This window comes from Kogia breviceps, chromosome 11 (genome assembly GCF_026419965.1).
Source record: "Kogia breviceps isolate mKogBre1 chromosome 11, mKogBre1 haplotype 1, whole genome shotgun sequence".
NCBI classification, from domain to species: domain Eukaryota; kingdom Metazoa; phylum Chordata; class Mammalia; order Artiodactyla; family Physeteridae; genus Kogia; species Kogia breviceps.
Genome location: NC_081320.1, coordinates 44,738,650 through 44,755,594, shown reverse-complemented (window position 1 = coordinate 44,755,594; position 16,945 = coordinate 44,738,650). Strand labels below are relative to the sequence as shown.

At 40.3% G+C, this 16,945-nt stretch overlaps 2 protein-coding genes across 22 annotated transcripts in view; one reads left to right on the top strand and one right to left on the bottom strand.

The window, feature by feature from the left end:
* The window catches only part of AAK1 (AP2 associated kinase 1), a 164,837-nt gene that overhangs the window by 34,158 nt on the left and 113,734 nt on the right, over positions 1-16,945 (bottom strand). For 7 of the 21 annotated variants that reach the window (XM_059079778.2, XM_059079783.2, XM_059079785.2 and 4 more), the window contains exons 13-16: positions 14,726-14,977; positions 9,847-10,079; positions 8,466-8,623; positions 7,073-7,177 (exon numbers count right to left, since the gene is read on the bottom strand). In XM_059079778.2, the coding sequence (XP_058935761.1) occupies positions 7,073-7,177; positions 8,466-8,623; positions 9,847-10,079; positions 14,726-14,977 (748 nt within the window). The remainder of the gene's footprint in view (positions 1-7,072; positions 7,178-8,465; positions 8,624-9,846; positions 10,080-14,725; positions 14,978-16,945) is intronic. The other 14 variants (XM_059079779.2, XM_067007467.1, XM_067007470.1 and 11 more) reach the window with 5 other exon arrangements.
* LOC131765874 (large ribosomal subunit protein eL36-like) lies at positions 6,270-6,628 on the top strand. The gene has a single exon (XM_059079847.2). The coding sequence runs from the start codon at positions 6,270-6,272 to the stop codon at positions 6,585-6,587; it is 318 nt and encodes a 105-aa protein (XP_058935830.1). The 3' UTR covers positions 6,588-6,628.

Genomic DNA, 16,945 nt, shown 5'->3' with positions numbered 1-16,945 from the left:
GAAGGAAGGGTCAAGAAGAGAGAGAAAAAAAAGAGAAAAGCAGAAAAAATCAAGTAAATCCAGATGTATTTACCATCTATTAACCCAACTCAAATTATAGAGCAAGTCTAAATTTAGAGGCAGAGTAAAGAAGAATGAGTGGATATAATTCAATGTAATAGCAAAGTATGTCTGAGATGTACAATCTGGTCCTTGCAACGTAGTCTGAGATGCAATTAATGGTAAAAGTAGGATAGTCGTACATCTGAAATTCCACGTCTTCCTTGGCTACTGCAGTCTATAGTGATCTCTTTCAGAATTCCTATTGCAATTACTACTATCCTTATCACACATTTTGGTAGGTAATCAAACTTTGTCTATTTTGTAACTTAGAATATGTGTATAGGTACTTCCTATGTGCCCATTTCCCTCTTGAGGGAAACTCAGTCCTTTAGGGACTGAGTCCTATTCTATCACCAAATGTCTAATGTAGTGCTAGGTAGACAGAAAGAAACAGAAACAGATTTCTTGCCTATTGGAAGGTTAGATAAATCCTAACCTCTGGACTACATCTACCATACTATTGGCATTCATCCTATATTTGGCAAACTTATAGATTTACAGAAATCTATACACCCTTTGGAATATCAGAGCCTGAAGGGATCTCAGCATTTTCTACCATAATTTTCTTATTTTCCAGAAAAGAAAATGAAGCCCAGAAGTTAAGAGACTAGACAGAGGTCCACCAGCAGACCCAGATCAAAACACAGGTCTCCTGGCTCCTGCTTTACCATTCTTTACCTTGCATTTTAATAATGAGTTAGTTCCTGAATTAAAATCTAATTTAGCCTTTTATAAAGTGGATTAAAAAAACTTTTAATTTTCAAGTAATTGTAGAATCATAGGAAGTTGCAGTAAATAGAACCCTGTGAACCCTTCAACCAGCTTCCCCCAGTGGTGAGTTCTTATACAACTATAGTTCAATATCACTGACACCAGGGCAAGTCTGTTAACTCAACTCTATTCAGTTTTCACAAGTACTCACAATTGTGTGTGTGTGTGTTTCTGTGTTTATAGTTCCTTGCCATTTGATAGTATGTATAAATTAGCCTAAGCACCACAACAATGATACACAACTATTCCATCAAACAAAAGAACTTCCTTGTACTCCTTTATAGTCACACCCACTCCTTACTCCTGTCCCAGTCTCTATAATTTGGCCATTTTAAGAATATCATTCAAGTGGTCTTTTAACTAAGCTTCTTTAAAGGTCTGTGGAGGAAGAAAAGGCTTAAAATCACTGCTCTTAGTCTCTGAAACATTTTAAAATGAGATACAATGAAATATATTAAAAGAAAAAGAACAAAATTATGAAATTGAATGTATAGTATAATTCATGTTTGAAAAAAGTATGTACAAAGAACTAAAACTATGGACATAAATATTGTTAAATGTTAGCAATGCTTTCCTCTTGGAATGGGGTCATGAGTTTTTCGATCTTGCTTCCTTGGGGTTTTAGCAAGTGAATGTATATAGTTTATCTACAGAAAAATACAGTAAGTCCCCTACATATGACCTTCAAGTTGAGAACTTTCAAAGATGTGAACGTGCGTTCCTATGTCCAATCACATAAGTTAGTTCACGCATCTGGTGTACGTTGTCACGTGCGGCTTGCCCTCCATCTCTATTGCTGACGATCCCTCAGCTCTACCATCTCCCCCCTCCTCTCTCTCCTCCAGTCAGTAACTCTTCTTGCCTCTTCGCTAGATGCCAGCCCCTGGATGCCAGCTGTTGTACTGTACTACTGTACTTTTCAGGGTACTGTACTATAAGATTAAAAAGGTTTTCTTTAATTTTGTGTTTGTTTTTTATGTATAATTTGTGTGAAAAGCATTATAAACCTATTACAGTATAGTATTATATAGCTGACTGTGCTAGCTGGGTACCTAGGCCAACTTTGTTGGACTTACAAACAAACTGGACTTATGAACAAAGCGGACTTACGAATGTGCTCTTGGAACAGAACTCGTTCATATGTAGAGGACTTAATGTATTTTAAATAAAGAGGCACATTGTCAAGTTTTAATTGTCTGCCTGTTCCTCCTCTAATGTATGAACACAATTTAGCAACATTTTTGCAGCTTTTACCATAAAAATGTTAAGGATAACTCTTGTGTCATCCTTCCCAACTCATCACCACATTTCCTGCTTCTCTCCTCCCTTGGTTGGTTAGAAGGTTTCAAATCAGTGAATGGTCTGAGCTTGATTAGAAAACTTGGAGAAAATGCTGCCACCCTGAACTTCGTACAAGTGAGAACACACTAATTTCTGGGATTTAGATATAATTTTATTTCATTTGTAAAGAATGAAGATTCTTCTTCATTCACACCACAAATGCAAACAAAGGGAAAATACCAAATGTTCATAGAAAAGTGCTGGATAAATTGAGGAAAATATGAAGATGTTTTGTAATGACTGTAAAAGCTTAGTGTCACTGAATTATAAGATTTCTGAGATGTGGTTATAACTACAGCTTCTGCGCTGGCTGCCCAGGTTCAAATTTCTACTCTGTCATTCTCCACGTATGACCTTGGGCAGGTCACTTAGTCTCTCATGGGCTGTTGTGAGGGATCACTGGAGATAATGTGCATAAAAGCACTTACCCAGTGGGCTTAGCACTCAGCATGTACTCAACATATGTTCGCTGGTATTATTGTCCTAACTCTACTCAAATATGTGTTTTCTAATGGCTGGGCCATTAAAAAAATACTGCCATTTACAACCTTCAAAGTTAAGCATTAAGGGGAGAAGAGGCAAAAATAAAAGCAAAAAACAACTCTTTAAAAAACAGTTCATACAGACAAAAAACAAAACATAAAATGTATGATAAGAAAGAATTAGGCATTATAAACTGGATGTGCATGGAAAATGATTAGGGACATCTGTTATTAACATTGGTGAATCCAAGCTCCTATCCTTTGGCAAAAAGCGACTCCTTTCCTTTATTCAACAAATGTGTACTGAGCCAAGCACTGTACTAAATGCTGGGATTCAGCATCAAAGAAGACCCTCCTAGGTCATATTCCATGACCCCCTTTCCAGGGAAACTATATCCTACCCAGTACCATAACTAGTCATCACTGTGACATTTTATCTCAAGGACAATGACCAATGCTTTATACATTTGGTATATTTAGTCAAATATTTGGCATATCCAACTTTAAGCACTTTCAACCAGACCAAAATACCAATAAATTTAAAAATTATATAGACCAGACAACAAAACTAAAAATAAAAAATAACACACACGGGGCTTCCCTGGTGGCGCAGTGGTTGAGAGTCCGCCAGCTGATGCAGGGGACACGGGTTCATGCCCCGGTCCGGGAAGATCCCACATGCTGTGGAGCAGCTAGGCCCATGAGCCATGGCGCTGAGCCTGCGCGTCTGGAGCCTGTGCTCCACAACGGGAGAGGCCACAACAGTGAGAGGCCCGCGTATGGCAAAAAAAACAAACAAAACACACACAAAAAATTTTCACTATTTAATATTAAAAAACACACCTTCCAAATAATTCCAATGCCTATTCCAAAATATTAACAATGGGAACATCATATGAAGACTTATGGGATATGGTTAAAACTTGAGTTTTTTCTTACAAGGGAAACACACAGCTATTAGAAAGCACTCTCAATAACAGTGTAATCCTCAAAGGCTGGGGTGGGGTGGGCAACTGGAGCAAGAAAGAGGCAAGAGAATAGTAGATTCTCTGTGAAAAAGTCTTTCTGGAAATTATAATTAGCCTCCCTCCCCATTCTCATGCCAGATGAAAATCACTGTTATATTGAGAGAAAAACTCTAAATACTTTTTTTTTAAAGAATTTAAAAACATTTTACTATGTGTTCTTGAAATCAACAAAAGTGAACCTAAGAAAAATAGGGAACTGTAATCAAAAAGATAAAGGCAAAAAGATAAAGAATTAGAAGACAGAAAAAGAATAGTTCTATAGAGTTGTCTTTGAAAGGTAATAAAACAGCAAATCTCTAGCTAGAGTTACCAAGGAAAAGAGAAACACAAATACATACAATAAAATTGATGTATGCAAAGAAAATACTATAAAAGATTTAAATGTATTCTTCTATTTTATTAAAAAATTTTTGAAACTATAGATGATTTTCTAGGACACTATTATTAAATTTGCCTTATTATGAGGCAGAAAACCTGAGAGAGGAAGTTCTAGAGCCAGAGGGTCGGTGTCCCAGCTCTGCCACTTACTAGCTATGTGACTCTGGGAAAGAGACTAGCCTGTGCTCAGTTACCTCAACCATAACTGATGTGGGGATGATATGGCAACCTCGGAGGGCTGTTGAGAGGGTTAGATGAGATAATACTTGCATAAGACAAATGACAAACTGGGGGAAAAGTTTACAATATGACACATGAAGAGCTCTTACATATTAATAAGAACAAAATAAACATGGCACATTAAAAAAAAAAAAAAGGACATGAACAACACAAATCCCAAAAGAAATAAAAATGGCCAGTAAACAATGTCCTCTGTCTACAGCCTCTGAGCTGGTCTGGCTGGGAAAAAGAGGTGAAAATTACTCATTCACTGTTGACTGAAATAAAATTTGTATAGCATTCTTGAAGGGCAATTTGGAAATATGCACCAAAAGCCTTAATTACACATATCTTTTGATTTAGCAAATAATCCCCTAAAAGATATCTTAAAGAAATTTTAAAGGATATGAATAAAAATTTGGCTTCAAGAATGTTTACGTGGTGAAAATTAGTAACAACCTAAGTATTCATCAAAGGGGATGTTAAATACAATGTCATTGTTCTTCCATTAAAAATCATGTTGTAGATTAGTATTTATTGAAATGGAAACTACTAACTCCCATAGAAAGTTTACAAAATGAATAACAAACTCCTCCATAATACCCAAGAGAAAAAACTGCAGAGGCCATATTATCACAATGCAATGAAAATATATCCTAAATAACTCTAGGGTAAAGAAATCAAAAATTAAAATTTAAAAACATCCAGAAAAGAATGAGAATAAGAGAGTGTTACAGGGACTTCCCTGGTGGTCCAGTGGTTAAGAATCTGCCTCCCAATACAGGGGACACGGGTTGGATCCCTGGTCGGGGAACTAAGATTCCACATGCCATGGGGCAATGAAGCCCACGAGCCGCAACTATGGAGCACGTGGGCCACAACTACAGAGCCCACATGCTGAAACTACAGAGTCCACGTGCTCTCGAGCCCTGCGCCACAACTAGAGAGCCCACACACCGCAACTACTGAGCCCATGTGCCACAACTAGAGAGAAGCCCGTGCACCACAGTGAGGAGCCCATGCACCGCAGCGGAGGATCCCACATGCCACGAGGAAGATTCTGAGTACCACAACTAAGACCTGACGCAGCCAAAAATAAAATAAATAAATAAATAAATAAATAAATAAATAAATAAATAAATAAATAAAGAGAGTGCTACATAGCAATTGTTATGGAATAACAGCCAAAGTTCTAATCAGAAATAAATTTATGAGGTTAGAAAAATACTGATACACCCAAAGAAAGCAGGAAGAAAGAATATGAAAAGTTAAAAGCAGAAATTAATCAATATAATTTAAAAGATCAATTTTGAAGGATATCAAATTCCATATCCTACAAAGAACATATTCAAAACCTCACATCCATTGCTGAAGAATTTATAACAGTAAAACACTGACATCAAATGAATGTTTAAAAAAGAGGTACCTGGTTAAATACAGGTATGTGGATACATTAGGATGTATCCACATAAAGGAATTTAATGTAGATATTTTAAAAGTTATATTCGAGGAGCTTCTTTAATGACATGGGGGAAACATGCCAAATTTTGTAAGCAAAAAAAATTAGGCTTTAAAATATGACTATAAAAATGTACCTTAGAGTCATAAACTGAGGCTGAAAATTGTGCACAAAATTGTGGACACATGTATTTTTGTGAAAGAGAAGATCTGTAACTTCCCTTAGATTCACCAAGATATCTGTGACCCTAAAAAGGTTAAATGCTGCTAACAGACATCAAAATGGTATCCCTATGCTAATTTCTCAGGGGTGAGATCATGGGACTTTTAACTTTCTTCTCTATGCTCTTCTATAAATTACTAAATATGTATATTATTTATTAATAAAAAGGAAAATTAGGTTTTTATTATTACTTCTAGAATTTTTTTAAACATCTCATTTAAAAAGATATCTCGCTTCTGCCACAGCAGCCATTAAAGAGCAGCAGCCATGGCTGTGCACTACCCCATGGCTGTGGGCCTCAACAGGAGCCACAAGGTGACCAAGAACGTGAGCAAGCCGAGGCACAGCCGCCGCCATGGGCGCCTCACCATGTACACCAAGTTTGTGCGGGACACGATCCAGGAGATGTGTGGCTTCGCCTCTTATGAACGGTGGGCCATGGAGCTGCTCAAAGTCTCCAAGGACAAGCGGGCCTTCAAGTTCATCAAGAAAAGGGTGAGGGGACACATCTGTGCCAAGAGGAAGAGAGAGGAGCTGAGCAATGTCCTGGCCGCCATGAGGAAGGCAGCAGCCAAGAAGGACTGAGCCCTTCCCCTCTGTGCACAATAAAATTTTTTCAGAAAAAAATAAAAAATAAATAAATAAAAAGATATCTCCTTGTCCCCATAAGCACACACACACGTACAAAAACACAGCATAGAAAAGACTCAGATATAGGATAGAGCATCTAATTCTTAGAATTCTTCAAGTCATTCCAGAGAACCTAAGCAATTACAAGAGATTAACAGAGTGACGTTCCTGAAATTTAGAAATATTTGCTTAAAAACATGTATGTGGACTTGAGAGAACAAATCCTGTATATTACTGCCAGATCACCCTGCCATTTTAATTCAGAGTGATTCTAGATCTTTTTTTATCCTGATCTTTTTATAGGAAATCTTCAGAATGAAGAAAATTATGTCACCACCAGGATCTGGGGCTCACTGGCATGCTAGGGTTATCTGTGGACTGGAAACCAGTGGGAAGGTGACAACAGTGAGTCTTGAGTTTCAGGTGTTCACCATACTAACCAGTTCCAGCAGAAAATGAGGAGGCGGCAAAAGTATCACCTTGGGTTGGTTGAAAGCCTGGGATCAAACTCTCAGCTGAGCCTCCAAGCTTCTCAGGATGTTTGCCTGGAGGGACAAAATACCACTCGGTTCATCCCAGCAGAATCCCATGATGCACACACAGGCCAGGGGTGAAGGGCACCCTCCAAACCGACATCTAGACTTGACTCATTTTACTGCATTATGGCAACACCTTGGCTATGCAAAGGTCCTTGTCGAATCACTGCAGTAACTGAGAAACAGCTGAGGAAAGAAAGGAAGTCTAAGCTTGAGCACATAACTCAAAGCACAATGCCTCCAAGTCTTCACTCTGAATCGATTTATCTCTACATCATTCTAATGAGTTTGATGATCTGTTTTCCATGTTGAAAGTAGTTATGAGAGCAAAAGAGAAGAGAGATGGCAGTAGTGAGATGCTATAAGGGACAGGCACAATGACAATGTAAAAGCCAACAGTTGAACAACAAGAACAGTGACAGGAAATTACTAAAAATAGATACAAGAATTTTAAAACTTGGGAGTCACTTAATCAGGTGCAAAATACTCGTTTTCAATAGCACATGAAGGTATTTCTGTTTACAGTCTAGAACAATAACTGGCATACGTAACAATGAAACAAACTGACAATAAATGTCAAAGAAAGTTAAATCCTATGCCCTATGAAGGAAAAAAAAAAAGGGTAAGAAGTGTATGGATTTTAAAAAGATGTCTATAAAATTATAAAGCTAAAATGTTTGGTCAAAGTTCGTTTTCACCCCATTCCGATCATTCCTTTACCCCGTGCTTTTGTCTACACTGAGGTACTTTTTTTGAACTGTATCATACTGTAGAATTTTCCCAGGGTGTGTGCTGTTGTTTTCCAAAGTGTATGTGTGTCTGTGAGTGGGTATCCTGCCTTCCAAATTAGACTGTGGATTTGAGGGTGGAAATGGTACCTTCTATTTATTTGATCTCCGCTCCAGGGTCAGTCAACAGTAATAGAGAATTCTGATCATGAAGATTCAGTGTCTACATGAGGGCACACTCTCATGGGTAAGCAGCTACAACTTTCTGGGATAATAAACCCATTTAGGACAAGGTACCATCACATTCCTCCAAGCAGTGAACGTGCTTGACACTATCATCCTGATCTATGCTACCAAATCTTTCCTAAAAGTTTCCCACTCTCCTTGCTGCCACCCACAACAGACCAGGATTTCCCAAGGATGAAGAGACTTCGGTGCCCTAGTAAAAATACAAGCTGATCTGTGCATATACTTCAAAATCAAGTCTTTGAAGGAAAGAAAGACCCAAGCCTACATTTTCACATGCGTACCTCTCTAGAGTTAATCACAAAGAGACACCAATTACTCACCTTCCCCCAGCTTGGCAAAGTCCTTGTTCAGCAGTTCTTCAGCTGTGAGTTTGGAGAAATTGTCGTCGTCAAAGGGATTCCATGTAGAACCTTCTGAAGGATTATAAACGTTTTGCTGGGAGGCCCGAGGGGAGCCTGAAGGAGTCGTGGTTGCAGACCTAGGTAGGTTCCCACCCCCACGAAATAAAAAGACATATAAAGGTTGAAAAGGGTCAACCTATTTTCTCTTTGTTTCAAGAGCAAATTATTTTATAAGTCAAACCATTATTTTCCACAGTATGTTTCTAAAAGGGCTTCCTGTAGCAATGGAACAGTTTCCACAGATGCCCTTTCCACCGTGTGAAACAAACATCTCCCTTTCTTTTGTGATTCACTGTCTCCCACTACATCTTTAACCTCTTGCTTAGATTTTTGGTCTCATCTGCAAGTTCTTTCAATTCAGGATCCCAAAGCCACCTGTTCTTAGGCTCGTGCATCCTGTGGTGACCACTGTAACATTCACAACAGCTCCAGAGGGGCTGTCGCGTATTCCGGCTGCCTCGCATCTGTCAGGATCCAGCATCAGTGGACGCCATCACAGTTAAAGAGCAATAAAGACATTTACCACCATCTTGAGCTCCTGGGTATCATTACCTAATTTTCTTCTAAAGTCTCTCTTGATGCCCTTTGCATTTAGCTAATGACTTAATTTAAAGATTTTTAACTTTCGTATATGGTCCCAAGGAAGCTGAGAGCCTGACACTGCATTTACGCAACAAACACTCACTGCAATCTACTTGATGTCATGCACAGTGCCTGTCACCGGATTTACAAAGGCTGATTAAGCCACGGTGCTTGCTGTGGATGAACTTGCAGGCTAGGTCAGCTAAACATACCAATAAATAATGATAATACAGTGTGATACAATGCTCAAAAAAGGGTTCAGACAAAATTGTATATGATACCAGAGGAAGGGTCAAAGAAAATATAACCGCCAACATGGATCTTGATGAATAAATAAGCATTTCCTAAGTGGACCAGGAGGAGAGTGGCAGTTCCACCAATGTGATATAATAGTCCTTGATCTGTTAACCAGTCAGTTCAGATATTACTCCACAGGCAATGGGGAGCCAATGAAATGTTATCAGCACGGAGAGATTTGATCAGATCAAGAATTTAGAAAACACATGATACAGTATGGGATGGAAGACAGATTGGAAACTGAGGCAAGCAGGAAATTATTTCTTAAGATTAGTCTGATCTATGCACTACAGGAAAATTCAGTTTCTCATTAAACACAGACACTCACCCCTACATATACAACTACACACAACTACATACATATGCAAAAATCACACAGCAATGTTCCCTGGCAGCCCTTGCCCACAAAAGCAGTACATACTTGGACTTATTGAGACTGGCCTCAGCTGCAGCTGCTTGGAGCAGCTGGGTTGATTTGCTGGCAGGGACCCCAAAGACTGCGCTGTGGGTCACGTCGCTGAGAATCCGCCTGTGCCCAGCACGCTGGGCCTTGGGGGACGATGGAGGAGTGAGAGATCCGAGTTTCTGCCCCTGGATGGTAGGAGGTGGGGTTGTCTGAACCTTTGGCTGTTGTCTTATGGGGGCTTGAATCTGCTAGGAAGAGAGACGAAAGCATTAAAAAAAAAAGGGAAAGGAAAAACAAATAAGCAGACAAGCATAACAAAAAATGCCATGTGAGAGCTAACATATGGCTCAAATGGCTCAGTGTATCAAGAACACCCAGAAAGAAAAAAACTAGGCTTTGACGATCTGAGCTGCAGATACCAGCATGGTACTTACCTGGTGCTTATATATAAATTTCAATCTTCATCGGCAATAATATACACAGGGCAACCATATGTAACTCGACCCAGATCAAAGACTGCAGAAGCTATTCCTAGCTTTAAAGACCTCGAAAGTTTCCTAAAGGACCACTTTCTGCTTTAGGAACTCATTCAGAATGCCTCCAAAGGGCAGCCTTTAAGCATTCTACTGGCACAGTCACAAGCCAATGAAGGCACACCTCTAGCTAAAACACATTTGAGCTAAATGATTTCTGCTAAGAGATCCCTTTCTGACATAGCTAAGACTATTAGTTAAATGAGACAGAATTTCACTGTGATTAATAAATGGCAGCACTTTTTTGCTTTTGTTGTTAACACTCTATTTCACTGATAGGATGGGTCTTACAGTATTCTGTTTCTATGGCAACCCCTGAGAAAATGTACAGCATTGGAGCAGTGGGATTATCCCGTTCCAATCTTCATTTTGGAAATGGCACCAAAGAATCATGTAGAGAATACAGTAAGAAAGAAGAAAAAAATGTAAAAGCCCTTCCTTGATGATGATTGATCTAATAATATGAGGCCTCTTGACATATAGGTTTTTTTCAGAAGGAAGGCAGGACACACTGTCACCACAGAAAAACAAACTGGTGGGAACATGCTTGTGGCCACAAAGTGAGTCTTTAAGCATTAAGTCTTGATCTACAAAGTTCTATGTCAAGAAAATGAACAGGGCTTCCCTGGTGGCACAGTGGTTGAGAGTCCGCCTGCCGATGCGGGGGACATGGGCTCGTGCCCCGGTCTGGGACGATCCCACATGCCGCAGAGCGGCTGGGCCCATGAGCCATGGCCGCTGAGCCTGCGCGGCCGGAGCCTGTGCTCCGCAACGGGAGAGGCCACAACAGTGAGAGGCCTGCGTACCGCCAAAAAAAAAAAAAAGAAAAGAAAATGAACAAAAATTAATATTAAGAAGGCCACCTAACCCTTTTCTTAACTGTCAATCCAGAAATAAAGGAACTTAGAATATTAAATGCCTCAGGTATTGAACTATCCCTTCCCTTCAGTCCTTCACCTCAGATTGGAGCTGCCCCTCCATGCTGCATATTGGTTCTCACATTCTGTGTCTTCAAAGGTAGGCCCTGGAGAGATTCAGGAAACTAGAGTGTCCAGCTACTTGGGTCAGGATGCTGAAAGCCTGGGAGTTTCTGTACCTATATTGACTCAGACTTTAATTTTATTGAGGCAGGCTACATACACGTGAGAATACACAACCACTCACCAATCTAATGAATGATACAATATAAGGTTCTAATTCTGATCAAATTAAAGTCAAAGGGTAAAGCAGCTGACTGCATCTCTGAGTGAGAAGCAAAGTGCTCTGTGAAGAAGACCAGAGTTCCAGCTCCACAACTTCCTCAGGGGTCCAGAAGTGCATCTGCAACAGCCAGCCTAAAGCCAGTACCCATAGGGGTGAGAAGGGCTTTAAGGACAGAACTAGATTTGCTTATTTCTTGCAGTTTAAGACATTCATTACACTGAAAAGGGTACTTAATGGTTGAGGCCCTTTATTTTGAAGAGTCCAGACTATCTGGAGAACATTTTCCCTTCCTCCTGCCTATTCTCTGTATGCAGCACACAGAAGAACAGATGATTCCATCATGAGGACACCTTGTTTTATCACAGCTACCAATTCAAACCGGCTGCCACCCATTCAGACACTCCCCACAACAACCCTGTCAAGCAGTTTCATTTCCAATCAGAATCTCAGAATGAAGAGTCAAGAAAGACCTTAGAGAACATGGATTCCAACTCCCTCGTTTTAGAAGAGACCAGACCAAGGCCCCCTAAGGCCAAGTGCTCGCTCAAGGTCACAGGGTCAATTGAGGGCAGAATCCATGTCTCTTGACTATCGCCCAGGACTCTTTTCTGCACCATGATGCCTCCTCATCCAAAAATGGGATTGGGAAGGGGGAGGAGGGAGAAATAGACCACAGCGGGAGGAGAAGCAAGGTAGACTCAGATGTCTATCTTGCCAAAGATTTTTTAAAAACCAAAATATATACTATAAAAGGAGTATAATAACATCAAGAAATGTAAGGATATAGACTAGGGGAGAAAAACCACCCGTACTTCCATTCCACTATTCTAATACAACTGTTCTTATCTTTCTGGTATCTTATGACCATGATTTTTTAAAATTAATTAATTTATTTTTATTGAAATATAGTTGATTGTTTTTGTTTTCTTTTAACATTTATTTATTTATTTATTTATTTTTGGCTGTGTCAGGTCTTAGTTGTGGCATGCGGGATTTTTCGTTGTGGTGTGCGGGCTCTTTGTTGCAGCGTGAAGGTTTCTCTCTAATTGTAATGTGTGGGCTTCTCTCTAGTTGTGGTACATGGGCTCCAGGGCGCATGGGCTCAGTAGTTGTGGCACGCAGGCTCTCTAGTTATGGCGTGTGGGCTCCAGAGCTCGCGGCTCTCTAGTTGTGGTGTGCTGGCTCAGTAGCTGTGGCACGCAGGGTTAGTTGCCCTGCGGCATGTGGGATCTTAGTTCCCTGACCAGGGATTGAACCTGCATCCCCTGCATTGGAAGGCGGATTGTTAACCACTGTCCCCCTAGGGAAGTCCCTATAACCATGATTTTTAATGGCTGCACAGTTGAGATGTGGGAATGAGTTAGGTTGCTTCCATGATTGTGGCTATTATTAAGACTGCAATAAACATCTGTGGGGTATGGCCAATCCTCCCTTTGCAGATTATTGCTGTGAGATGGCTGCAGGGTATACTTTACATTCACTTACTTGGTTCTCCAGGTAAGTCCTACAAAGGGTCATGGGAGAAAGGGAACGGTCAAAGCTGGGAGGTTCTCTGGCTCCTGGCTGAAGCACGTTCTGTTCTTGTTCCTTCTCTGTGCCCTCAATCACCTACCCCTGAACAAAGTGCTCAACGTATTTTTTCATTCAAGGAACATGGAGAAGGATCACAGTTCATTCCCAAGGAAGTGGATACTTTTGTCCAGGGTCAGCAGAGGGGGACCCCATAAGAAGTGTATAGTCAGTGGTAGATGATCGCGTCCTTACCCTGAACGAGCATTGTTAATATCCTTGAACACAGATCAGGATTCTTCAGTTCATGCCCCAGCTCTGGTGCTATCAGTCTGTGCGTCTTGGGTGATCCCTTTCTAGCCTGGGCCTCAGTTTCTAATTCCTTTAAATGAGGACTGGACAAAATAAGATTTCAACTAGCTACATGACACAATAATTTTTTAAAAACTCTTTTTCCATTAACAAGAGGAACTTTGTCGCTTGTTAAAAATACAGAGAGTAGCTGTCTACCACACGCCTGCAGGAAGACCAAGCTGTTTCAGAAACTGAGGTGTAAAGACACTGAACACACATTTAGCTGAGACTTAAAGAAGACAATCTATTTACGGCACTGCTTCCTTTTGAAGGGATGTAGGTTTTCTGGTTTAAGATGAGTGACAAAACTCTATTAGAAATCAATCCTCAGAAAGATAGTTTCTTACTTTTCCTTCGTTCTTTTAGTGGTTGGGCTTCCCTGGGAATAAGAGAGTAGCTGTGATACTCTGTCAGCTGGGTATGTAAAATGCCTTTTTCTATCATTATAAAATTTTCTATCACTGTCACTCTGTGAGTACTCATTAAAGGCACTCATTGAAGGCCAAAGTATGATGTGCCTGAGGATGTACCTGTAGAGGGCAATCAGAAGAGCATGTAGAGGTCTTGATTCTATACTCAGCCAGTATCTAGAAATGAACATGCCGAATTTATAAACTGACAAGATGGCTAAAACAACATTCAGATGCTCTGGTGCCCAGAGGGGGTTCAGGCCACAGCAAATGGTCTCAGCAAGCGGGCCCTGGAAGGGTGCTGCATAGTAGACTTATTTAAGGTGGCCAGTAATATCATCCAAGACGAAGAATAAACACAAGACTGTCAGGACTCAGGGTACAGGTGGAGGCCTACATGAACCTCCCAAGACTGGGAAGGCCACAGTGGTCAAACTGCCCCCCGAAGAAGGGAAAGGGATTAGCTCTAACCCTACCTAGGGCTTTGACTGCTTGACACTGGCACTGACAGAGACAATGAACAGCTCTTTCTGCCAGCCTAATATTAGAGTGAGAAATAAGAAAGTTCATCGTCTATTAATCCCATACTCCTAATTTATGCCTCTCCCCTCCCTTCCCCTTCGGTAACCATAAGTTTGTTTTCTATGGCTGTGAGTCTATTTGTATCTTGTAAACAAGTTCATTTGTCCATCAGCAACCTAGAATCATTCTTCTAAAATCTTAAGCGTCTATAGTATACCTCATCCTTTTCCTGGATATATTGGGAAAAGATCAAACATCTTAACCACCAGAGAGGGGAGCAGCCGTGCCACACCAGCTGCTGCTGCCTCTTTCCCACCCTTTCCTTAGCCCTCACTATGTGCTCCTCTTCTGGTTGATTCTCACCGCTGGCTCCTGGGCAGGGGCTGGCTGGGGGGCTGTGGCTGGCTGCGCCTGGGCCTGCTGTAGGGCTACCACTGCAGTCTTCTGCTGCAAGGCAGCCTGCTGAGTCAGCAGCTGCTGTTGTTGATGCAGGGTTGTGGCCAGCTGCTGTTGCTGGTAGAAGCTCTGTATCAGCTGCTGTTGTGAGCTTCCTTGGGCTGCCACGGGGAACTGAGCGATCGCTGGTTGCTGGGCTGCAGGGTGTACTGCCTGAAACTGAGCAGGAGAAAGTGGCAAGGAATGAGGAGGTGAATAAAAGCCTGTCTCAGAACCATATTCCACAAAGGATGAATGTCTCAGTTAACAACTAAGACCGGTGCTGAAGCCAAAGGCAAGGGCAGGTAGGCGTCTTTTACCTTGGCCTGAAAACTCACGAGGGGAACCTCAGGGCATTACATAAACACAGCAGCACCTTCCACTGCCAGGCTCTAGCCACTGCACTATCTGCCTCCTGCAATGCAGACTGGCTTCCGAGGGGTTTCTGTGCCTGGCCTGAGGACATCCATCTGACTGTACATCTTGTGACTCCACATGCTGGAGTGTAACAGAAGCTAATAAATGATCTGCTAATCACAGAAGTATCCCTCTCATAATGGGATTTGGAAATAACCAGGATTAAAATTCTTCCCTACATGAACAGGATGAAGCAATGGTGACACTAAAGAGAATAATCTAAATTAAATGTTAACTCAGTTATTAAGTCCTCTCAAGCCTTTCTGAAAATCATTTCCCAATAGCTCTCTTTATTAAACTCCCATCTTTAAACATTCAAAATATTCAATATACTCTATCACTTAGTGATATTTTATCTTATACTGGTAGCGTGGTTTCAAGTTATATTCTTTTATAAACTTCCTGAAGACAGGAATACTTCTCTACTCTTCACTGCTAAGGACTCTGTGTAAGGCACAAAAACACAGCAGAAAAAAGGGCCTACTGATGAACAAAGGTCAAGATCTTGTCTTTGAAATCCCGAATACTGTTACTTAGTTATGAAGTTAACTGGGAGGATATTGTTTGCCTACTGGGGCAAAGTTTAAGGGTTAGCAAAAAAAGCAGATATCAATAAACAGCTGCCTGCTTATAATAGCAAAATGCTAGAAACAACCAAATGTCTGTCAACAGGGGACTGACTGGAATAAACTATTCTATATATCCTTTAAAGGGAACACTCTCAAGTTGTAAATAGGAATGAAGGATACCTCTATATATATGGGATGGAGGGAATAGAATTTTGCAGATTTAACTTTGAAATTATGCAAATGTTTTACATTTTCACAAAACAAAATTAAACCGAAATTTAAAAAGCAATAACTAAACAGCAAAACAAAGCAAATAAACCTGTGTATCAGATTAATAGCCAAACTCCTAGAAAATAATGTGCTAAACATTCTAGGTGAAAGAATGGCAAAGAAATCTTAAACTGTTTTCGGTAATCATATTGGTATTGTTATCTTGAAACTATAAATCAATTAAGAATTATGTTAATGTTGTTAGGAATCAAGATTTCCAGATGAGAAAGATACAAAGATAAAATCCAAGAAGTTAAGCAAAAATCCTATAATTACAAATCTGCTTAAAAATATAAATTTGAATTCATGGTGTATATTCTATTAAAAAATATATTTATATATGTCCTAACTATTCACTGAAAAGGTCTAAAAATAATAACCAACCCATTAGCAAATGGGTATCCCTAGTAGCAAGACTGTGGTCTCTAAATACCATTTCCATTAAAGGGAAACAGCTCCTTAGAGAAATGGCTGATTCCAGGTCAAGGGCAGAATGATCCTGGAACAGCTTGTTACACCAAATAGCGAGGACACATTAAAGGCTACTGGAGTCACAGCCAAAGGACCCAGGAAGCAATCTGAAGAGACTTCCACTGGCCAAAACTGAGATAACTGGGACAAATTTTTTTAACAGCAATGTATAGAAACATATCAAATATATTAAGATGCATGAACTCATAAGGATACTAAGAACAAAACAAAATCTTCATTGTTCACTTCTGGTTGGTACTATGAACAAACTCATTATTCTGAAAACTGGTAAACACAGGGAAAGAGTCATGCATTATTTCTGCCTTTTCTGTACAAACAGTACCTCAGGGTAATCAAATACTTGCTGAAAAAGTTCTTTACAGGGGACTTCCCTGGTGGTCTAGTGGTTAAGACTCCGCAC